The following is a 25,167-nucleotide window of genomic DNA, read 5'->3' on the forward strand; positions in this document are numbered from 1 at the left end:
TGGGAAGGCTGCCATCAACTCATGGCTAGACGATGGAAAATTCAGATTGGAATGCAGCTGACCAGGAGAAACCATGTTAGGTATGAATAAGATTTCCCATTAAATTACAAGTTTTCAACAAGGGGGTCATTTAAACCAGTCGCTTTCAAATGTTTTTGTTTTCTGTGTTTTTTTTGCTGTGACACAGTGAGAAATATATATAATACATTATATCACGACATATATTATATATCTGAGACACCCATATGCATACACAGAAACATTGAAACTGAAACAATGCTTACCCTTACTAGGCACAAAGCACTATGAAATTTTCAGTTCTATTCTACTTTGTGCTCCGAACACACTAGTTGAGACCTACTGGCTGAAAAACAGCCATTTAAACCAGCAGAGGAGATTCTGAGGGTATGTTTTATAATAGCGTTTATTCCTCCCTCAGAGTCCCGTAGCCAACTTAGGAAAGCTGCGATGGCGCATCTGCTCTTGGGACAAGTGACTTTTTCCTTGAGTGCTTGGGTAAAGGCCACCCAGAAGCTGGCTCTTCCAAGTCCAACCATTCCTCACTGTGCGGACTCCTTCTCTTTCTATCCCTTGAATGCTGGGGTTCTCCCAGGGCTCTGTTTTTGGCCTTTTTCTCTTATTACTCTGAGTGACTTGATCTACTTCCATGGCTTCAAGTTACTCAGAAATCCCATTCCCTAGGCCCCAATTCTAAATGCCCATCTACATCTAACGTATTTCCAACTGAACTGTCCCACAGATCTCAAACTCTTAAGGCCCAAAATTGTACTGTAAGTACAATCTCTCTTCCCTGTCTCCTCACCCAAATCTTTCTTTTCCAGTTTTCCTCTTCTCAAGGAATAGCACCACACACAATCCACAAATCTGTGGATCATCATTTGCAACTTCTTTTCCTACACCTCAACATCCAATGCGTTACCAGTTTTACCTTCTTAACATTCAGTGGTATGCAGGTAAATGTTTAACAGTCACCTTTCCAGGTTAAAAAAAAAAAAAAAAGCCCTGACTTGCAGCACTTCTCTATTTCTGTGACGCAAATACCACACCAGAGCCAATTTCAAGCAACCGACTTGATGCCACTGAACATGGAATTGAAAAGAGATGGGCACTAATGGCTCCAGCACACCACCATCTAATCCTCAGAACCATTTCTTATCTCCGTGCCTACTGGCACTGTCTCCGGATTTCATCTTGCTTCTCCTCAACACAATAGAGTCTTTATTGACTTCCTGACCTTTTACTCATACCCTACCTCTCTGACATGGTCTCCAAAATACCTCTCAAAAATCCAGGTCTCATTATGCTTCTCCCCTGCCTAAACCCCTTCAGTGGTTCTCCACTGTCCACTCTTTATCTATATACATAAGGCCCTTGATAATTTGGTGCCCACTGACTCTTGGGCTTTGTCTCTTGCCACACCACAACCTATAACCTCTATTCCAATCACACCCACATACATCATATTCTAAGATAGATGATACTGCTTCATGCTTCTGCACCTTTATTTTATTCCTACTCCGTAGGACAACCTTCCCTGATTCGTTCCTTGAGTAAGCCTCTTAGGATTCAGCTCAAACTCCTTCTCCAGGAAGCTTTTCCTAAACTCCTTGGTTGGTTTGATGTATCCCACTTTTAGACCTCCAGTACATTCTATCACCTCTAACACCCTTTATTGAAATTTTTTCATATCCATCTCTTCTCACTAGACATGAGTTTTGTTTTTTTTTTTCTTTTCTTCTTTTTTTTTTTTTTTGGCTGTGTTGGGTCTTTGCTGCTGCGCGGGCTTTCTCTAGTTGCAGCGAGCGGGGGCTACTCTTCGTTGCGGTGTGCAGGCTTCTCATTGTGGTGGCTTCTCTTGCTGCAGAGCACGGGCCTCAGTAGTTGTGGCACGCGGGCTTCAGTAGTTGTGGCTTGCAGGCTCTAGAGGGCAAGCTCAGTAGTTGTGGCACACAGGCTTAGTTGCTCCGCGGCATGTGGGATCTTCCCGGACCAGGGATTGAACCCGTGTCCCCTGCACTGGCAGGCGGACTCTTAACCACTGTGCCACCAGGGAAGTCCCTAGACATGCAGTTCTTGAAGGCAAGAACTGGATCTTATTTATGGAATACCAAGTATGTAGTATGGTGATGGGACACAGTAGTTTCTTGGTGAACAGTGACTCTTATCCCAGCAACTAGCACCCTAAGACCAGTATATACTAATTACTCAAATATTCATTGAATGAAAACATATTGGTAAGTTCTTGCCATCTGCCCAAGGCCAAAGGACTGCTAAGACACCCAACCTATACCTTCTATATTGTCAGGAAGTCCAAGATCTACTGCCATAGTCAAAGAACTTGCACTATATTTTCTTTTTTTGCTTCTTGGCCTCTGTATTAGTTTCCTGGGGCTGCCATAACAAAGGACCACATGCCTTAAACAACAAAAACTTATTTTCCTACAGTTATGGGGGCTAGACGTCTGTTACCAGGGTTACTTTCTTCTGAGGCCTCTCTCCTTGGCTTGCAGTTGGCTGTCTTCATGTTCACAAGGCATTCGCCTTCTACATGTCTCCATGCCCAATTTTTCTCTTCTTGTAAATACATCAGTCATATTGGACCAGGGGGCCACCCTAATGACCTCATTTTAACTTAGTTACCTCTTTGAAGATCCTATCTCCAAATATTGTCACATGTTGAGGTACTGGAGATTAGGACTTCAACATACAAATTTTAGGGGGACACAATTCAGTCCATAACAGCTTCCTACTAGACTGTGAGCTTCTCAAGAGGCAGGAGCTATAACTTAGTCTTTTTTTCTTAGTATCTGCTAGGCATAGTAGAGTACCTGGAACACAGCAAATTCTCAAATTATTTGTGGGATACATAAATGAAGGACCTTCAAGGAGTGTAGTCCCAATCTATGGAGTGAGATCCCTTCCAAATTTGGCGGCCAGCACCAAGAAGAATATGGCTTTAGCCTTTCCCTGAAAGAAAGTTAGATACTGTCATGGTCTCCAGATAGCCCACTGCCAAACAGCCATCTATATAGCACCCAAAACTTAGTAGAATAATAAAATCCTTAAGGCTAGACACCCAAAGCCAGTTGACAATACCCTCCTCCCTCCAGACTCATTCTGATACACCAGACTGACAGCATCATGCATGGATAGAGTCAGATTCAAAGTCAAGAGAAAACAAACACTTCTCTACCTAAAGAACAAGATGTAAAAGCTTAGAGAAATGGTTAAATGGACATCTGCCTTTTCCTACCCAAAAGGAAACTTCCTCCCCTTCACTGTTCTGTGTGATTTTGGTGGGCCTGTCAATTACGTAGTCTGCCTTCCCCACTATCAAGACAGACACACGACCTAATAAGTACCCCCCTCCCAGGAATTTGAATCCTAAGTGGGGTAACATGAAGACAGGAAATAACTGGAGGGAGTCAATTAAGCCAGTACCATGAAGAGTTCCTTGTTCACACATCCCTGAAACAGCCTCAGTTCCTACCTTTCCAAGACTTGATTGAACTTTCTTTGTTTCTGAGACCTACTTGATAGTCTTTCCCAAAAATGTCTTTTCCTTAAATTAGATAGTGCTTATTCTGTAGCTCTCAAAGAATCTTGACACATATAGTGGCCCCTAGAAGTGGAGTGTGGATAGTGGTGGATGTAAAATATGGAAATAAAACAGGCAGTATGGATTCCCTCATCAGTGGTTAAGAAGTTGTGTTCATCATACCTGCTATGCCAGCACAAAGCAGCCAACTACATTATTCCCTCCTATATTTTGGGACACAGTCCACATGCCTCCCCAGGCTAAATCTTTGGGAAGCTGATAGGAAAATCTCAAGATACTGGAGTGTGTGGCTACTTCTGACAGCTTTTGGTTAAGTCCAAGAAATGACTTAGGCTATCTTGGCTGAAGCTATCTGAATGCAAAGAAGAGAATTCTGCCTCATGTAGACTGGCCCTTTCTCCTGGTAGGAATCCATGATGACAGAGTCAGATCATGAAGGACTTTAAATTTGAATCAATGAATCAATGAAAATGCTAGAAAAACACAGGAAGGAAGGAAACATAGCAAAAGATAAGATTGGGATGGAGAGAATGGGGCCAAGACTGGTCCCCCAAGTACCTCCTGATATATATTCCCTCCCTGGCAAAAGAGCTAAGTGCTGGAATAAGGCCACAGGGTAAGGAACAAGCTAGCATTGCCTTTATCCTAGAGTCAAAAAGATAGGCACCAAAATTAAGGGCTGAAGGGTGGGAAGAGAAGCAAGGCCTACTTCTAAGAGAAATCCCCGGGCTAGGGCCCAGAGGCAAACCTTGATCTACAGAGTGAAAAATGCATATAGACCAGCAGGTGTTACATTGAGTTAAGCTGCCATTGAAACCATGGAAAATAAAAACTTGTCACTGCCCCAAAATCAATCTCCAGGTATCCTAACTCATACCACCAGAATGTGAGCTGCCTGAAATAATATACCCCATTAGGAAAATCCTTTTCAAATTTGTCCATGGAATTCATATGAAGCAAAAGAGCAGGTTCAGCCATCGCAGACACATAAGGCAGTGAAGTACACCAACCGTCCGTACATGTATCTCAAATATTGAAGGAAAACAATCTAATCATGGAGCAATAATAGATAAATACAATGACCTCTGTAACATCCAAGACTATTACCAACCTAACATCCAAGTTAAGGTGTACCAGCAACTTTCTACAAAAAAACACAGGGACCACACAATTTATATGCAGACAAGGAAAAACAGGAAGAGATCGACTCTGGAAAACAGATTCTATGGTAGAAGTAAATGTAGAAAGAAATTATATTTCTTGAGCTGTACTAAGAGAATAATTTTGATTTACAAAGAGTCTAAATCAGATACTGTTTATCTCAAACTGCCTACACCCTATCAGTTTATATGCTGTGATAGCTGGGAAGTTGGTTACCAAATAAAGACATTTCAAAAGGGGCTGCTGGATAGAACTCTGCGTGATGGCCCACCTTCCTCTGTGGGAAGTGAGCTCAGATGCTGTGATGTACCATGCAGAACCACGGTATCTGCGGCAGTGGTTCCTAGAATGGTCCCTCCAGGAGCACTACTGGCATAAGGCATCCTTTTCTTACATCTTCTTGGAACTCTGTCACCCACAAGCAATACCACCTACACTGCATTTCTATTAAATGGCACAGAATCGCTCGGAAGCAGAGAAAGTGTTTCAATTTCGTATGGCTAGGATCTGCCCCTTACTTGCTTAGGGTGGGGAAATGTAATTGCCCAGACCCACTGCATTCACTCATCATTGTCATTAACTGCCCTGAGAAAAGCCATTAGAGACAAACTATAAGGAATATTTATGTTATGTGAGCAAAGGAAAGAACATAAGGTGGTGGAGTCACAGATGAGCAAGGGCTGGCTGAGAATGATTCTGCTGAAGGCATTTTAACACTGATGAACACTAGGCCATCATTTGGCTTATTAAAATAGTTCTGGGTAGTGAGAGAGAAGCTGGCACATTTTCCTGTAGATGAGATAGCCCTAGGGGTTTGAACAGCAGTTGGAACACAGCTGCCATGGCTAAAACCAAGCAAGTACAGATGTCACACCAAAGTAGAAGCAATTTCATACCATTCCACACTGCCAAGTTTAAAATGCCAATGGAGGAAAAGTATTGAAGGAAGTCTTTAAAACAGACCAAATAACTACTTTAAATACCAATTCTGTGTGTAACTAAAATTTTTGCTGTTGAGGTCCATGAGTGACAGATACCACTGTTTAGAGAGCTCAGTCAAAAATCTCCCTGCTCGGCAAGATGAACGCAATACAAGGTGCTGTTCTTCGAGCTTGGAGCAAATTGAGTCACTATACATGACACTTTATAACTCCAAAATGTCTTTTTAAGAAAATGTCCTTCTAGGTAATCTTTTTCTCCTTCAATGGTTGTTTTCCTTATAAGTAGAGCTTATCTATCACTTCCTATGTTCTTAACTGATATACAAAAGCGCATGACACCATATCGCAGTACTCATTTCCCTGAGAAAGATAAACCAAACCGACTTACCAAAGGCCTTCTTAGGTTCTATTAACTTCAAGGTAAAGAGTTCCTCTTTTTTTAATTCCTTTAACTTCTTAGCAACATCAAAGTGACGCCACCCAAGGATAGTTTCTCCATTGATGGCTTCAATGTGATCCCCCACACAGATTGTTTTAACTGAGTCAACTATGCTGCCATCTTTAATTCTCTGAAAGAAAATGAAGGGTAATACTTAATATAAAATAGCACTGTGTAACATTACTTATCATGCTCTTGAGACATTACATACAATATACTGACACATCAACAAGGCAGTTTAGTGTTCAGTTAAAGACAGAAGCCCAAACAACAAAGACAACCATCCTACTCCCAACCATTCTCCTTTATCATTCAGAATTCAGCTTCCATCACAGTCACCACCTCCTCTGAGTAGCTTTTCCTGACACCTCCCAGCCCACTCCAAGACTAGGTAAGGTGCCACTCTCATGTAGTACTTTCTGCTACATAAGTTGAGCTCTAAGCTAGATACTTTACATTCGCCATCTCAATTAATTTTAACAAACTTTATGAGAGTCTCATGTCTCGATCAGAAGATCAAGGAATTTGCCAAGTTCAACAAACCATACTGCAATTGTTCATTTACCTCTCAGTCTCCACTACTGAACTGTAATATCCTTGGGGACAGAGATGGTCTTCTTCACCACTGCCCTGTGCCTAGCACAACATCTGCACAGAAAAGCCCCTCCATAAATGATTGTTGAATCATTTCAACATGAGGCCCATTACATCAGAATAAAGCTTGAGCTTTTTCTACCAGCTACAGTTTTTTAAACCTTAGTTACAAATGCAAGACAAGAATTGGTAGTTAAGAATATTGATACTTGGGCTTCCCTGGTGGCGCAGTGGTTGAGAGTCCGCCTGCCAATGCAGGGGACACGGGTTCGTGCCCCGGTCCGGGAAGATCCCACATGCTGTGGAGTGGCTGGGCCGGTGAGCCATTGCCACTGAGCCTGCGCGTCCGGAGCCTCTGCTCCGCAACGGGAGAGGCCACAACAGTGAGAGGCCCACATACCGCAAAAAAAAAAAAAAAAAAAGAATATTGATACTTAAGAGACAGGTGTGGTTACCAGTTGTGGAGCCAATGAGAAGGATGTTATACCATCACTTTTCATTCATATATTTTAGGTGAGGAGAACTTAGGACCCAAGGAGAAACATCAAATTGGTCTTTCCTAACTCTATCATAGGTATGTACAATATATCAGTAGCTCAGAGTTTCAAGATGAGGTGTAAGACTCCCTAACATAATCCTAAGAATTTCTGAAAAGATTTTAGGGACAGAAGCTCCAGAAAACTCTGCACAGGTAACAGCCCCACAGAGGATGTACAAATTCTTCAACAGTGGTGAGGAACACGGCAAAATGCAGGCCACAGTCTGCCTCGGGCATCACAAATCCTTTGTGAGAATGACAGGCTGGAAATATTAGGGGCTGCTGCTATTGTGTAACGGAAGTGTGTATATTCCCCACTCTTGCCAGGTGGAGTAACAACATCTTCTGAGGCAGCAGGGGATTGATTACTGCGTCCACGAGTTGAGAGACAAACCGATCTCAAGTACCCCAACATCTCCATAATACTGTCATAAGAAAAAACAAGTTGTAGAAGACTAACCTAGAAAGGTTGGGCATTTTTAATTTTTAAATTGTATTACAATATACCAAAACTTACAGTGGGTTTCTTTTTTACCCCCCCAATTTTAAGAACACTGATATGTTCATTGTAATAACTGTTAACAGGCTTTATGCAAATGACACAATAATGCTTATTCACACAGAGATTATTGTCATTACAGGTAGTTAATTTTAAAGGAAAAAACCCAGAAATTTCATAATCTAAGTGACAATGTTTTTTTAGTAAGTCCATATTTGACACAAAAACTAGAGAAACAAACAAGGGTAACAAACACTGTACTGAGTGGTAACAAACCACTCAGTACAACTGGAGTTTCCAAACTATCATAGAAACATAAGTGAGATTAAACAAAAGACTAGAGTTTAAAGAAACAAAGCAAAAAAACTTAATATTCTGTCATCTAACCTTTCTTAAGTCACTAGAGAATATGAAAATCTATAACTCTGACTTTCTTAATTTTTATTCTAAGGTGTTTCTTGATACATTCTGAACCTATTTTTTCCTGTGATCAACTATACCATACAAATTTCAGTTCCACATATTTTTAGTTTAAGACTTACTGTTGTAATTTTATTAAAAATAAGCACTATATAAAACTAAATGAAAGACTTTAAAGACATGTATGAATCTTACCAGTAAATTAAATGGCAGAGTAACAGAAATCTAGGGTCACCAGAGCCTATGAGTAGCCACAGGTCACAAGAAAGGTGCCCAGAGAGAGGGAGGAAAGGCAATTACCAGAAGTCAGCAGGTAGCAAGGTGAGAATCCAGGTGGGCAAGAGAAAAGTCAAAGCATATGTAATCATCAGGGCCAGTGGATAAGAATCTGGGATGAAGAGAGGGGAAAATCAATATAAGAAACTTGGAGAAAGGCACCATAGGTGAACCAGATATAGAAGCAAATTGGGAGACACTGATGATATATTTTGTGGGTGACCTGAGCCTTAGCTTCCTAAATAGATAGAATAAAGAATGAGGTAGCAACTGAAACAAGTTTCTGCAATTTAATATACTTTAATAATCATACCATAACTTGATATAGATTAATAATATTGCTAAAAGTGCTACTCAGGCACAAAGGACCAGGAAGAAAAAAGAGGCATTAATTCTATATTTATATTTACTGAGTTACTTAATATCATTCTCTTAAATACTTAGAACTTTCCCTCATCTGGCTTTGGAGCTTGATGCTGCAAAATGTGAAGACAACATTAAATATTTTGGGGAAGGTAGGATTTACAATATTATTGAACTTAGAGGTTCCCAAATATTTCAGACTGTTATTATATTAACTTCTATTAATTCATCCCATATAGTTACAAAATTCTATCTTCTCATCACAAATCAGCAGAACTCTAGGGTAGCATCCCACCATCCTCAAAGTCTTAAGCATTGACTCGAGGTTGTTTGAGCCGACGCTGCCCACATGGTCAGCAACTCTGAGTCTCTGCTGCTGACCCTCCAAACACTGTCCTCAAACCTTGTTCATAATAATAAACATGCAGATAACAATTGTAAATAGCTATTTCATTTAGTCCTAACAAGCCTGGGAGGGGAAATATTTAATATTCCTTTAGTGAATGAGGAAATCAAAGCACAGTGATGACATGGCTTAACCAAAATAACACAGCTAATAAATAAGAAAACTGGTTTTCAAAGAGAGGTGGTATAATTATGAGACATCATGCTCTTTCCTCAAAACACTCCCAATCAAACAGATCTAACTAACCCAAATGTCTGGTTAAGAAAGAAAGAAAGTCACATGAATAATTCAAGATCTTCTGACTCAAGACCAGAGTTTGGGGTTGTAGTTATCCAAGATGATCTATCACCTTGATAATCATTTTACGATACGTAAGTGTATCAAATCAATACATTGTACACCTTAAATTTACACCATGTTATATGTCAACTATACCTCAATAAAGCTGGAAAAAGGTGACCTATCACCTTTGAACTTTTTTTTTTTTTTTTTTACAAACGCCACCCTCCTACTTTACTTTTTCTTACCTCTACTAAAGCTGTTCTTCATCTATATCATGGCCTCCAGATCTCAAATATTACCTCTTTTCTCAGATCACCACTTCTATTCTTGCTTTACATGCCTCTTCTCAGAGATCCTAGCTTCCATCCCAGAACTGCCCCCGCCCCCGCCCCCCGAGTCCCTTGATCTTGTACAATTATTAGTTCTGGATAAATAATCAAAATATTAGAAATATACGAGTACCATATTTCTCAAAGGATCATGCTCAAATGTGATTTAGTTCTAGTAAAGTAAAAGTATCCCAAATTATACAGATTTCTATAAGAAGATATTCTGAAAATGACAGTTCTGTGGTTATTTATAAGTTACTTCAATTCTAAATCAACTTAGGTTTTCATTTCTTAATTGCATAGTATAAGCCCTTATTTTTATTTTGAATCTAAAAGTATTCTCTTCTGTTAAACTAGGGAAAAGGAAACAACAGTTCGGAGGTCAAATCTGGCCTACCACTTGTTTTTATACGACCCATGAGTTATGAACGGTTTTACCTTTTTTAAAGGTAAAAGAATATCTGTGACATGTGAAAATTATACAAAATTCAAATTACAGTGTCCATAAATAAGATTTTACTAAAAGACATCTATGCTCATAGTTTAAGTATTGTATATAACTTCTGTGCTACAACGTTGAGTTGAGTAGTTGCAACAAAGACTGTATGATCCTAAAATTTAATGAAGCTTAAAATATTCACTACCTGGCCCTTTATAGAAAATGTATGCCAACTCTGGTCTTGAACTATTTTAGGAATTTGTAGAGTTTGTTGTAAGTATACTCTGATTTTTCTGATTAAGTTATTTATATACATTTTCCTGGGAAATGTTAAGACTTGGGTACAAAAGTTATAAATGTTTAAGTCTGCTGTCTTTCCACTTGAAGAGGCTTATCGGTGAGAACCATGCGGTACTAGCAAATACATTTCTCTGCCATCGATCTCATCTCCTAATTATGTGATGATTTGTTGTTGTTGCTATTATTAAGGTATTAGCTATCAATTATAAGTACTATCAAACATTTCAGAGGTGTCATCAGTTTATACCCAAATAATCCTATAAAGTAGGTGCTAATATTTCATTTGAGAGAAGGCACAGAAATGACTTTAATGACTTGTCCAAGGTCACACAGCAAGTAAATAAATGGTTGAAGCAAGACCAACAGCAGGCCTGATTCTAAAGCCCGTGGTCCTATACACCACACTGCACTGCCTTCCTAATCATGGACTCCTTCCTCCTCACCCTTGTCTGAATCCCCACTACACTGTCCTCTTACATCAACCTTCACTGACTTGCAGCCACTGCTAAAAGCATATCAAGTACTCATTTCAGCAGCACATACACTAAAATTGGAACCATACAGAGAAGATTAGCATTGTCCCCAAACAAGGATGACATGCGAACTCTTGGAACATTACACTTTTTCTGCTTATCTTGGCAAAAAACACTGGAAGAGTGAGCCAGAAATTAACAAAATTGATTACTTTAAGGAGTGGGGAAAATGAGTAAATGGGGATCACAGAAGGTGTGACATCTCTGAATACATCTTTTATTGTAGTTTTAACTTTTGAAACCATTTTACATACTCAGAAAATTAAACCAACATGAGAGGAAAAACTCAAACTCAATTTGAAGAGAAGCAAATGGATTCAACAGTATTTCAAATGAATAAAAATCTTGGGGTTGGGGGGTTTTCCCTGGTGGCGCAGCGGTTGAGAGTCTGCCTGCCGATGTAGGGAACACGGGCTCGCGCCCGGGTCTGGGAAGATCCCACATGCCGCGGAGCAGCTGGGCCCGTGAGTCGTGGCCGTTGAGCCTGCGCGTCCGGAGCCTGTGCTCCGCAACGGGAGAAGTCACAACAGTGAGAGGCCCGCATACCGCCAAAAAAAAATCATGGGGTGGGGGAAGGAGGGGCAAGTGAGAACCTATTCCAAGTTAACTCCTGAAGAGAATACTTTGTGTACATACATTTAAAGACAAAAATGCATAGAAATCTTGAACTCTTAATATATTTTTCAGAGTACGAATACAGCAATTCTGAAACTATTTTATGTATATTGTAGAACTAAGGAAATAAGTAAATATTTCAATAATCTTGAGAGCAAATATTTTAGTGGGGAAGCCAAGGTAGAACCTTGTGGGGCAGGATTAGAATTGGAGGCATAATTATGAAATCATAATTCCTAAAATACATGTTTTCTAACCCTTTCTGTGGTAACTGAAAGGACCTGACACTCAGGTAGCAATGAATGCATGCGACCAGCTTCAGATCTTGATTTTGAAATACCCATCCTCACTAAAAAAGAGAGCTCCTTGAAGAATGGTTGATTCCAAGCCTGGGGAAAAGAAGATAAAAGATGATCATAGAACATCTTGTTGTACCAGAAAGGAAGGAATTGCTCAATAAAATAATGGGAGGCTGGTCAAAAGGATACAGGAGCCAGCTGAAAAGGACTCCTGCTGGACAAATCTCAGGATCAGGAAACTGGAGTATCAAAATAAATGATGGTAATGGACCCACTGAATAAGAAATTGACAACTAATAAGGACCTACTGTATAGCACAGGGAACTCTACTCAATACTCTGTAATGACCTACATGAGAAAAGAATCTAAAAGAGAGTAGATTTATGTATATGTATAACTGATTCATTTTGCTGTACAGCAGAAACTAACACAACATTGTATAATCAACTATACTCCAAAAAAAATTAATTTAAAAATCATGTGTCCATTGCTAATAGATAATAAATAAGTGGAGTGCTTTATTATAATAGAACGTTTTAAAAATATATATAGGAAATGATGGAATTAGAAAGACCGCCATTTTGCAACCATTAAAGACCGAGTCAGGCAAGACTCATCAATAGATGCTAAGTGTGTGGGGTGCGACTAAGAGAACAAGATATATACATAATCTCAAAGTATCTCTCCACAAATTATTAATTACAAAGGAAAATATAACTTTGCAGTGAATAAGACTGGCAGCCACTACCTTACACAAGGGAAAAAATTAACATCATGAATAGTGAGACAAACCAATAAAATGCATCTTCTGAGGTAATACACTGAGAAGGACACAACATCACTTATCTAATTTTCCTGCCAAAAATGCATAATAACCGGTTTCACAACATAAAGAGACATCAGAAAAGTCCAAATTGAGAGATATTCTATAAAAGGCTGAGGAACTATTCAAGAGTAAAGATGACTAAAAAGACATGATAACTAAATGAAATACATGATCCTGTATTGGACTTATTCCAGGAAAAAAATGCATTACTAGGACAACTGATAAAATTGCAATATGGACATTAGATTAGTTTGACAGTATTGTATCGCTGTTAGGTTTTCTGAATTTCATAATTGTACTGTAGGTATACTAAAGAGAATATCTTTGTTCTTAGAAACTATATTCTGAAGTATTACTGGATAAAGAGACATAATACATGCACTCCACTTTTTCCAATGGCTCAGGAAAAATTACATATATGTATATGTGTGTTTAAGAGAATAAAGCAAATGTGGCAAATGGTAAAACTTTTTTGAGTAAAGGGTATCGTGTGAGTTCTTTGTTATTACACTCTTTCAATAAGTCTGAAATCACGCCCTCCACAATTTTTAAAAAATCATATCAACCTTGTACACAGTATGATATTCATTTCTTTTCTAAGTTGAACTGTAAGTTGGAGGTTTGGCTTAGGCTCCACTTTCTCTTTGACACCATGTTCTCTGTCCCCACAGGGCTAGTGACTAGTAATCTGAGGCAGGCACATGTCTGAAGGGGCATAAAAAAAATAGAAACACAAGCTCTGGACATCAGAGGCTAAGATCTAAAAAATCCATGCGTGTTTGCAAAACTTCCAAGCCCTTCCCTTGCAAAACTTCCAAGCCCTTCCCTGCTGACATTAGAATGGCATTGCTCCATGTACCTCATGTCCTGAGCTTCCCCCAGATAATCCCACATGACTTTCCCAACTCACGGATTTTCCATTTGGTCACCCACTCAACCTTCAGCAGAGTCATATCTTTTGCAGAGCTAAAAATAGCCATTCTATCAAGTGGGAAGTTAATTAAAGTACTATTTACAGTTAAGAAGATAACTTCCCTAAGGCTATTTTTTTCAATGATGACAAAGCATCAGCAAATCAAGGATCTGGACCAAAAAAAGGCATGAAACTTTACCATTAATTCTAAGCTCAGTGGGTAGGATTGCCAGCTCTGGAGTCAGATCGCTTGGATTCAAATCCCGAATTTGTCCAGCTGCATTAACTCTGGGCAAGCTGCTTAACCCTCCCAAACCTGTTTCTACATCTGTAACAGTTGATAATAGTGCCTACCCAGAGATGAACCTCACAGACATGTTGAGCAAAAGCCAGAAACAGCAGAGTACATAATATGTGATTCCACTTGCATGAAGTTCAAGAACAAGCAAAACTATGGTGATAGAGGTCAAAATAGTGGCTACCTTTGAGGGGGAAGGGTACTGACCGAGAAGGAGCACAAGGGAGCCTTCTGGGTGAGGGAAATGAAATTTCCCTTACTCTGGGTGGTGTTTACACAGATCTGTAAACACTCATTAAAGGTGTACATCTGTTACATCTCAACAAAAAAGTAATTAAAAAGAAAACATGATACCAAATGGAATTGTTGTGAGCATTAAAAAAAAAAATCCCACCATGTGAACAGTTCCCCATATTCACAGTTCCGCATCCATAGATTCAACCAACCCTGGACTGCATTACACTGTAATATTTACTATTGAAAAAAATCTGAGTGGACCCACACAGTTCAAACCTGTGTGGTTAAAGAGTCAACTGTATATGTTCAGATATTTTTGAAGAGCATTTTTTTTTTTTTTTTTTTTGCGGGACGCGGGCCTCTCACTGTTGTGGCCTCTCCTGTTGCAGAGCACAGGCTCCGGACATGCAGGCTCAGCGGCCATGGCTCACGAACCTAGACGCTCCACGGCATGTGGGATCTTCCCAGACCGGGGCACGAACCCGTGTCCCCTGCATCGGCAGGCAGACTCTCAACCACTGCACCACCAGGAAAGCCCACTGAAGAGCATTTTTTTAAAGAAAATAAGGTGGCCAAAAATATGTGCTCTTGGAAATAACACAAAATCAGTGGCAATCAGCATGGAAGTCACATGCTGACGAGCAACAGACCTACAAGATCCCATGAGGATAAGTAGGCACCAGGGCCAGGCTTTCCTTTTCAGTAAATGCTAAATTCTAGAGGAAGTTTAATCTGAAGGAAAAAAAAAATCAAGGAAAGAGTAAACAAAAGAATGGTGTTGGGACTTCCCTGGTGGTGCAGTGGTTAAGAATCCACCTGCCAATGCAGGTGACGCAGTTCGAGCCCTGGTCCAGGAGGATCCCACATGCCACAGAGCAACTAAGCCCGCAAATGGCAACTCCTGAAGCCCCCGCTCGCCGCAACAGAGAAGCCACCACAATGAGAGGTCCGTGCAATGCAGCAAAGAGTAGCCCCCGCTCGCCGCAACAGAGAAAGCCCACGCGCAGCAAAGAAGACCCAACCCAGCAAAAATGAATTAAATAAAATAATTTTAAAAAAAAGAATAGTGTCTTTGAAACATTTTTTAAAGGAAACATTACCAATCCATCCATCGCTGTCGAGTCAGCTCTCACTCCAAAGATCATTTCAAACTTTCTTTGACCTGGTAGATTTTCATATAATATAGATTATATGTTACCCTCAGTTAAGTCACACAGTTATTTTTTAAGACTTACCTTTATAAAAGCATAGCCAGCACCATTATCTGTAATGGTGAGACCAAGTGAATCCTCAGACTTATACACATTCACTTCTTTTTTGATCCCTTTCACATGGGCAAATATGAAATCTTCAAGACCTATCTGTGCTCCTAAGAGTTTTCCCATGTCAACTTTAGGTGTATTTAAAGTGCAATATAAGATCTGCAAAGAGAAAGAAATATTTTAGGTCAGTTTCCACCAGGAAAACATTCTGATCATTAGTTTATTTAATACTTGAGTGAAATAGTCCTCAATTTATGATGTAAGCAGTTATATCATTAACGTTAGGTGATATGAACTGTTTCCTATAGGCCAAGCTCTGTGTTAAGCAATTTATATCCATTATCATATTTAATCCTCACAATAGCTTTATAAATACGTTATCATCTCTATATTACCAATAAGAAAATCGAGACTTAATGAGAGTAAGCAATTTGTCTAAGGTCACAAAGATATTACTTGTCAGAGCCAGGATTCAAGCTCAGGTCTCACCAACTCCGTAGCGGCTTACACTCCTATGTTACTTGCCATTTACAATGCTGACATCGAAGGTTGTGTTTCCAAAGGTGGGGTCATGATATGTATACCACAATGAAAACATAGGCAAGACTATTTTGGAAAATTTGCTTTTTTAAATGAGGAAGTTTTTATTTATTTTGCATTTTTGTGCTTAAGAAAGTAATTAATGGGTTTCCCTGGTGGCGTAGTGGTTGAGAGTCCGCCTGCCGATGCATGGGACACGGGTTCGTGCCCTGGTCCAGGAAGATCCCACATGCCGCGGAGCAGCTGGGCCTGTGAGCCATGGCCGCTGAGCCTGCGCGTCCGGAGCCTGTGCTCCGCAACGGGAGAGGCCACAGCAGTGAGAGGCCCGCGTACCGCAAAAAAAAAAAAAAAGAAAGTAATTAATGAATGAGGTAGTAAAACAAAAATGTCTAAAACGGACCTTGACTAGTCCAATCCCTTGGCTTTTTTAAAAAAAAATAAATCTATTTATTCATTTTTGACTGCATTGGGTCTTCGCTGCTGCACATGGGCTTTCTCTAGTTGCAGCGAGTGGGGGCTACTCTTTGTTGTGGTGCGCGGGTTTCTCACTGCAGTGGCTTCTTGTTGCGGAGCATGGGCTCTAGGCACACATGCTTCAGTAGTTGTGGCACGTGGGCTCAGTAGCCATGGCTCACAGGCTCTAGAGCACAGGCTCAGTAGCTGGGGCACACAGGCTTAGTTGCTCCCCGGCATGTGGCATCTTCCCGGATCAGGGCTCGAACCCATGTCCCCTGCGTTGGCAGGCAGATTCTTAACCACTGCGCCACCAGGGAAGTCCCAATCCCTTGGCTTTAAGAAAGGGGGAACTGAGGTCTGGAGAGGCTAATGCAACTTGATCAAATTCACTTAATGGTAGAAACAGAACGACTGAAATGGCAAGAAGTTGTGTGGAGGTTTTAAAGGGACTTCTTACGTTTACCCAGTCTTTATTTGACCTCATTTTCCTTCAAAAATACAATTCATTTTACTAAAATCTGCAATGCTACTCTTAAGTTTGCCAACTGTAATTTGGGTAATTTGTGAGGCCCAGATAAAAAATGGAAGAGGAGAAGGAGGGTTAAGAACATGCCATTGGTTTCAAGATTAAGTTCGGGACTTCCTGGGTGGCACAGTGGATAGGAATCCGCCTGCCAATGCAGGGGACATGGGTCTAATTCCTGGTCCAGGAAGATCCCACATGCCAAGTGAAGCAACTAAGCCCATGTGCCACAACTACTGAACCCGAGTGCCACAACTACTGAAGCCCATGCACCTAGAGCCCGTGCTCCTCAACAAGAGAAGCCACCGCAAGGAGAAGCCTGCGCACTGCAACGAAGAGTAGCCCCCGCTCACCGCAACTAGAGAAAGCCTGCATGCAGAAACGAAGACCCAATGCAGCCAAAAATAAATAAAATTAAATCTTAAAAAAAAAAAGACTAAGTTCAATAAATAAATATTTATTGAGTACCTTCTACATACCAAACAAAACTTTCTTTCTTTTAGTAGTAGGGGCCCTCGGCAGTGAATGCACAGAGTCCTAACCACTGGACCGCCAGGTAAATCCCTAATACAGGTTTTTTATATCAAAATGGCTAAATGAAAATTTTTACCTTTTGTTATCAAGTAACATTTGCCAAAGATATAGTCAGCCTTTCCTCCATCCCTGAGACTTGCTACTAAGCTACTTCCTTTCTTTCAACCTTTTCACATGCTTCACTACAGAACAAATGTAAGATTTCCTGTAGATATAACCCTTTCCCATTGTGCTTCCTCCCCTGCAGAGTAACGTCCCACTCCGGGCAGCCAGAAGTTGGCAGCCAAGGCATCAGGGTTTCTTTCCTGGAAGGAGTAGAGCCATGGAATAGAGCTCCACAGAAAGTTGTGTTGAAAACCGGCAGAAATGTAATGGTCCCTGGGAGGTGGAGTAAGAGCCCTCTGTAGCAGCAGGTAACTAAAGCTCCGAGACTTCAGATCAGTTCCTCAAGGGAGGATAAAAACCTATCACTCACACGATCTCAATGCCCAGCCATCAGCAAATACATCTGTATGTCATAAAGTCTAGAGATTCAAATACTCCTCGTAGATACTGCATTTTGAACTGAAAAATAAGAAATGCTTTCTTTCTAAATGCTGCAAAGTTCGTGCTCATTCATCTACTCACAATCATCTATTGAACACGTGCTTTTTGTCAGGTTCTGTGCTGCACGCTGGATGTACAAAGATGACTAGGACCAGTCCTCATACACAAGGAACTCCCAGGCTGGTAGACGCTCCACTGAGGTACAGTAGGGCAACATAACCCAATTGTAATGTAACAGTCCTGGATATTTAAACCAAAAGGGAACCGCAGATACATATCATGAAGCTTCTGACCTCCATTCATACATTTTCTTCAATCCAAAACCTAAAAGGCCTGCCCGCCCACCCCCAACTCTACCCCCATGCTCTTGTCTATTTAGACTCTGCAGGAATGTGACTGCCCGGTGGAATCACTCTTTCCACTTCACTCACAACGTTTAAATCTAGCACCTCATTCGAGTGTCTGAGTCACCTTGCCTTCAACTCCAATTGGTGTAACATGTATTTGTCATCCTCACTCAGAGAGGCGAGATCTCAGTCATCTTTCTCCTACGATGTCTAACACAGTGCGCTGCTCAGTTTTTATCCGAATGTCACTGCACATTCACTTATCTCGTTTAATAAAACCTACCTGTGTACTAGGTTTTATTAACCTCATTTTGTGGATGAGAAAATTATGACTTCATCCAATTATCACAGCTAATAAATGTTTAGTGTTAAAAGAAAGAAAAAACAATACAAGAAAAGAAACACTGAAGTGGCTATATAATCAATGTTCCTCTAACAAATACCTGGTTACAGAGATATACTAGAGAAAAGATATACTAGATAAAAGTAGTACGACATAGTACTTAATGTCATTTTTTTATACTCTGGTGCACAAACTAAATCAAAAGAAAGTAAACTCAGGGTAAGGTAGCATATAAGGAAAATTATCCATCCATTAGATATACCTTTCTGATGTTTTTTCATTGTAAAATGAAATACTTAACATCTTCTGGGGTATCTATATTTGATGCTTTACCACCATCATTGTTAATTTTCATAAGATTGATGGAGTTCTCATGACTATTCCACTTTCTAGAGCAGTACTACTCAATATAAATGTAACACAAGCTACATAATTTTAAATTTTCTAAAAATCACATTAACAAAAGATATAGGTGAAACTAATCTAATTTCCTCATATAATCCCATATATCCAAAATATCATTTCAACATATAATCATTTTTAAAAGGAAATTGAGAGTTTGCATTTTTATTAAGTCTTTTTTTTCCCAATTGCCCCGTTCAGCACACCACCACCACCACCACCGCTTTCCCCCCTTGGTGTCCATACATTTGTTCTCTACATCTGTGTCTCAATTTCTGTCCTGCAAACCGGTTCATCTGTACCATTTTTCTAGGTTCCACATATATGCATTAATATACGATATTTGTTTTTCTTTTTCTGACTTACTTCACTCTGTATGACAGTCTCTAGATCCATCCATGTCTCTACAAATGACCCAATTTCATGCCTTTTTATGGCTGAGTAATATTCCATTATATATATGTACCACATCTTCTTTATCCATTCGTCTGTCGATGGGCATTTAGGTTGCTTCCATGACCTGGCTATTGTAAACAGTGCTGCAATGAACATTGGGGTGCATGTGTCTTTTTGAATTATGGTTTTCTCTGGGTATATGCCCAGTAGTGGGATTGCTGGGTCGTATGGTAGTTCTATTTTTAGGTTTTTAAGGAACCTCCATACTGTTCTCCATAGTGGCTGTATCAGTTTACATTCCCACCAACAGTGCAAGAGGGTTCCCTTTTCTCCACACCCTCTCCAGCATTTGTTGTTGTTTTTAAGATCTGGTGTATATTTACCCTTGCATTTTATCTCAATTTGGACTAGCGACACTTAAAGTGCTCAATATCTGTATTTGGCTAGCAGCTACCATATTAGGCAGCTCTGTTCTAGAATCCCATGTCTTTAACAATTTTATACTTTGTATTTTTCCCATCTCCATATAACTATACATGTCATTCCCTCGGCCAAAAATGCCATAGCTTAAACTCAACTTCTAAACCCAGTCATATCTGTCAAAATCTTCCGCATCCAATAAAGTCTAGCTAAACCACATTTTCTAGTAACACCCTAAGCTAATGTTATTCCTTCACCTTCTATATACCTATTAAATTTCATACATTTGTTGTGGAACTTACCATGTGCTACTTTGTAAACTTTTAGCAGGTAAGGATTCAACTTATTGTCATATTTGTCTTATTGCGTGCCTGTCACCATGATTTATAGGAGATGTGGTTTAATGAAAGGAGAAAGCTATTGCCCTATGGGGCCAGATTTGTTGTTGTGCTGGACATCAATATCTACAGTACCCATTCCCCTTCCCCCTCAAGTTTCATTCCTCATTTTAAGCCATATGGTAGCTTGGGTAGGAGTAACCCATCCTCAGTTCCATCAGAAATGAATCGTAGTTAGGTTTAAATCAGTTAGTGACTAATTCATAATCCAACTTAGGCCAATAACATACAAGAAAGAATTTGTTGGGGTTTCTGGGGACGGAATCTTCTTTTCCACAGAAGCTCCTAGAGAGGTGTCTCTGTCCCTCTGATGTGAAGTCTAACTACTGCAGCTGTCACTTCAACATTAGAAGACTGACCCTGGGGACAAAGCTGGCACATGGAGAAGGGCAGCGCCTCTAGATCCAGCCTCACCTACAGACAGTCAGTAATGGACACTGGAAGTTGTCCACCCCTTTCACCTCCTAAGACAATCTTCCGATATCAGGTAGCTATACTTCGTGTGTGCTTTGGAGGAAAATGATTCACCTCCTGTGTTACAGGCATAAGGCTTAGACTGGTAGAAGTGGTGATTTTAGGAGTAAGCATGTGGCCCGGTCCTGGCCAACAAGACATGGGAGGAAGATGTCCAGGAAGCCTCAGGGAAGTATTTTTTCATTCCTAAGAAACAAACACAGTAAAAGACAATCCCCTCTTCCCCTGGATGTTCCCTTACCTGTATGTGATCTAGAAACTTCCACCACCACCTTACTACCAACGCAGGAAGAGATCAACGCCAAGAACGCAAAGATTTCAAGTGAACCTAGGTCCTTGACGTCGGTGAGTTGCTCTGTTAGCCAGCTCTGGAACCCACTATGCCTCTTTTATGTAAAATAGAAAGTTATTTGTCTTAGGCAGTTGAACTAGCTCTGTGCTACTTGCAGCTGAAAACATCCTATCTGATACACAGCCCTATCCCAGAATGTTTAGTTACACAAGCCAATAATTTCACCAACCCACTGTGGGTTGGATTTTCTGTTGCTTTCAACTAACAGATTTCTAACTGATAGAATCATTATCCTTTGTATCTTCATAATTCATGGGAGGGGGGGGTTGTTTTGTTTTTGGCCACACTCCACAGCTTGTGGGACCTCAGTTCCTGGACCAGGGACTAAACCCAGGCCACGGCAGTGAAAGCACCAAATCCTAACCACCAGACCACCAGGGAACTCCCCATAATTCACAGTTTAAAAGTTCTTTCTACCTACTGTCTCATTTTATCCTTAAAAAAAAAAAAAAGACAACTCTGAGGTCTATGGTGAATCATGTTTCCTTTAATGCACTGAAGTGATATGCATTCTTATCCTAATTTCATATCCTATCAAAAATTTCAAGCATTGGGCTTCCCTGGTGGTGCAGTGGTTGAGAGTTCCTCCTGCGTGCCCCGGTCCGGGAAGGTCCCACATGCCGCGGAGCGGCTGGGCCGGTGAGCCGTGGCCGCTGGGCCTGCGCGTCCGGAGCCTGTGCTCCGCAGCGGGAGAGGCCACAACAGTGAGAGGCCCGCATACCGCAAAAAAAAAAAAAAAAAATTTCAAGCATAAAGTAAAGCTCCCCTTACTTCCAGTACCAGCAAAATGGATATCTAGAGAGGAGCTATGTTATACTTGTAATGGTTGTGAGAAAGAAAGAAAAATAGTAGTAAAGGAAAGAAGGAAACAATGGGTTAAGAGGTAAGAGACCTGGATCTAGTCCCCACTCTGTGCTCTCAGTAAGCTCAGTCATTTGACCTCCTTGGTCTTCATGTACATCCTGGCATTAGTAAAGCTTGGCCTACATCACACAGCTGTTACTAAAACTCTAAGAGACTATACATAAAAGTGCTTTTTAAACTAAAAAGCTCTAAAGGTTATTATTAGTATTATTCCTGGAATACAGATGCTTCTTGAATAATATTTACACCTATGCTTGACAGCTTAAATTGCATTACTTTTCCTGAAAATTAGATTTTGCTCCTTTTTAATGTCATAACCAGGATGGATTTCATGTTCCCCCATAAATTACATTATCCTTCAACTTTTTTTGTTGAGATTAACTCATGACAGTATTCTTACCCTGCACTTATATTTCAATAGCTATTTTTCAGTTCTCATCACACGGTTATGATTATTCACCCCAGAAACTCAATATGGCTAGGATGATAAGACTCTGAACTACTGTATAGAGCCATTAATATAAATTAATATTACTTTTTCTCTGATGGCACCATTATATATTCCACGAGTGTGCTAGGTGAATAGGGTTAAATAAATCATTTGTCATTAGTGCTTCAAAAGATATTCTAGCCCACAAACAGGTTGCAAATCTCTCCAAAAACACATCAAATTCATTTTTAAAACTCCAGGAAGTCCACTTCCAACCTTTTGTTTAATGCTTTCCTTAAACAGGAACTGAGTTGGCCCAAGATTCCACATGTTCCAAAGATCTCTGGAAGAAATTATGGGCTTGTGTGGCTTGCATTACAGTATTTGGAATGTGATTTTAAATATAAGCAACTAAGGACTTCCCTGGTGGTGCAGTGGTTAAGAATCCACCTACCAATGCAGGTGACACGGGTTCGAGCCCTGGTCCAGGAAGATCCCACATGCCTCGGAGCAACTAAGCCCATGCGCCACAACTACTGAGCCTGCACTCTAGAGCCCACGAGCCACAACCACTGAGCTCGCGTGCCACAACTACTGAAGCCCACGTGCCTCGAGCCCGTGCTCCACAACAAGAGAAGCCACCACAATGAGAAGCCCGCGCACCACATCAAAGAGTAGCCCTAGCTCGCCGCAACTACAGAAAGCCCACATGCAGCAACAAAGACCCAACGCAGCCAAACATTAATTAATTAATTAATTTTAAAAAATAAATATAAGCCACTAGAATAGTTATCTCCTGTGGTTATCTAAAATAACAGTGTTATTGGGCTTCCCTGGTGGCGCAGTTGTTAAGAATCTGCCTGCCAATGCAGGGGACACGGGTTCGAGCCTTGGTCTGGGAAGATCCCACATGCCGCGGAGCAACTAAGCCCGTGAGCCACAACTACTGAGCCTGCGCGTCTGGAGCCTGTGCTCCACAACGGGAGAGGCCGTGACAGTGAGAGGCCTGTGCACCGCGATGAAGAGTGGCCCCCACTCGCCGCAACTGGAGAAAGCCCTCGCACAGAAGCGAAGACCCAACACAGCCAAAAATAAATAAATAAATTTTAAAATAACAGTGTTACTAAATATTTTAATACAACTACTTTCCTACATCTCAATCTACCAAGAACCTTGCTAACTCTTTATATTTTTCTAAAATAAGCATTATAGAAATATCAATGTCATTATAGAAAATAAAGAGAAAGTGGATAATAATAAACATAGTAATTAACTAAACCATACTTTCATCAGGAGTTAATACCACCATCTTTATACACAAGAATACCACTTGGATTATGTTTTCTTCGTTAATGACCAAGGCCCTATCTGGGTTATTCTTATTATCGAAGCCTCACAGACTGTTTCTCAAAAAGAGAAAAAAGATTTTACTTCCGTTTAGTTAATTGCCCTTAAAATAGCAGGAATTAAGAACAACCTGAAACTAAGAATAATTATTGAGGAGAAAAGATCACCCACTTACCCTGTGTGCTTGAACAGAAGGAAGTAACTCTAGGCAAGCCAGAGTGACAGAATTATATTACTCAAAACTCTTCCCAAAAGCTGAGAGTCTCATCCTACATGATTCCCCCAAATATATGGTAGATGTGTTGTATAAAGGAAATTCTAGAACTCAAACAATTCTTCAATGACATTCATGGAATGAGACACCTGCTCAGCCCTCTCAGCTCTACACAGTTTGGAGACTGGGTCCCACTTCTATTAGAGCACTAAGTGAAGGAACTGGGGAGATAAAGGTCTGGAAAAACAAAAATAAAATAAAAATTAAGGTTTCATAAACATTAATTGATGACTTATGTGTACCAGGTATTTTCACATACTACCTCATTTAATCCTACAACAATTCTATGTGACATTTATTACTATACCCATATACTATACAGATTAGAACATAAAGATTTAAAGACATAAAATAGTTTGTGATTAAGTAGTATTTGGTGCTAATATAACTCCAACCCTGCTTGTCCAGTTCCATGCTCTTTCCCCTACAACGTTGCCTCTCTGACACCTAATATCTACATAGAGACATCCAAGTTACTGATCACTTCCTAAAGCATTATCTCAGCTAATCCATGTGCATCAGGTCATAAGGACAAGCATCACTACTTGCTGTGTAGAAGAGAAAACCAGCTCAAACCCCCTTACATGATTTGTCTAAGGTCACATAGCTAGTGAATGACAGAGACAAACCTGGAATTCAAACTTTTGTGCTTTCTCTAACCCCATGATACCATAGCTGTGATGTAAATATAAATTTGGCTTTAAACTTAAAACTCCTAGAAGGCAGAGACTACAAAGTTTTTGCTCTATATGGAGCCAAATACACTGTTTATTTATTAAACCACCCACTTCTTAAAAGGAGTGAAGACAGCTTACAAAAAGGAGCTATTTGTAATTGGACTTGAAAAGTCAGATGTAAGACTTCTCTGGTGGTGCAATGGTTGCAGTGGTTAAGAATTCGCCTGCCAACGCAGGGGACACGGGTTTGATCCCTGGTCCGGGAAGATCCCACATGCCGCAGAGCAACTAAGC

At 40.3% G+C, this 25,167-nt stretch overlaps 1 protein-coding gene and 1 non-coding gene across 3 annotated transcripts in view; one reads left to right on the forward strand and one right to left on the reverse strand.

The window, feature by feature from the left end:
• Positions 1 to 25,167, reverse strand: part of GIPC2 (GIPC PDZ domain containing family member 2) — an 84,784-nt gene that overhangs the window by 40,712 nt on the left and 18,905 nt on the right. For both annotated transcript variants that reach the window (XR_003794279.1, XM_029227123.1), the window contains exons 2-3: positions 15,524 to 15,709; positions 6,071 to 6,251 (exon numbers count right to left, since the gene is read on the reverse strand). Coding sequence is in view for 1 of the 2 variants with exons in the window: in XM_029227123.1 (XP_029082956.1) it covers positions 6,071 to 6,251; positions 15,524 to 15,709 (367 nt within the window). In the remaining variant the exon portion in view is untranslated. The remainder of the gene's footprint in view (positions 1 to 6,070; positions 6,252 to 15,523; positions 15,710 to 25,167) is intronic.
• LOC114900084 lies at positions 11,088 to 11,194 on the forward strand. Its single transcript, XR_003794710.1, has one exon. It is a non-coding gene; the product is annotated as a U6 spliceosomal RNA (small nuclear RNA).

This window comes from Monodon monoceros, unplaced genomic scaffold (assembly GCF_005190385.1).
Source record: "Monodon monoceros isolate NGI ecotype Baffin Bay Population unplaced genomic scaffold, NGI_Narwhal_1 Super_Scaffold_18, whole genome shotgun sequence".
Lineage (NCBI taxonomy): Eukaryota > Metazoa > Chordata > Mammalia > Artiodactyla > Monodontidae > Monodon > Monodon monoceros.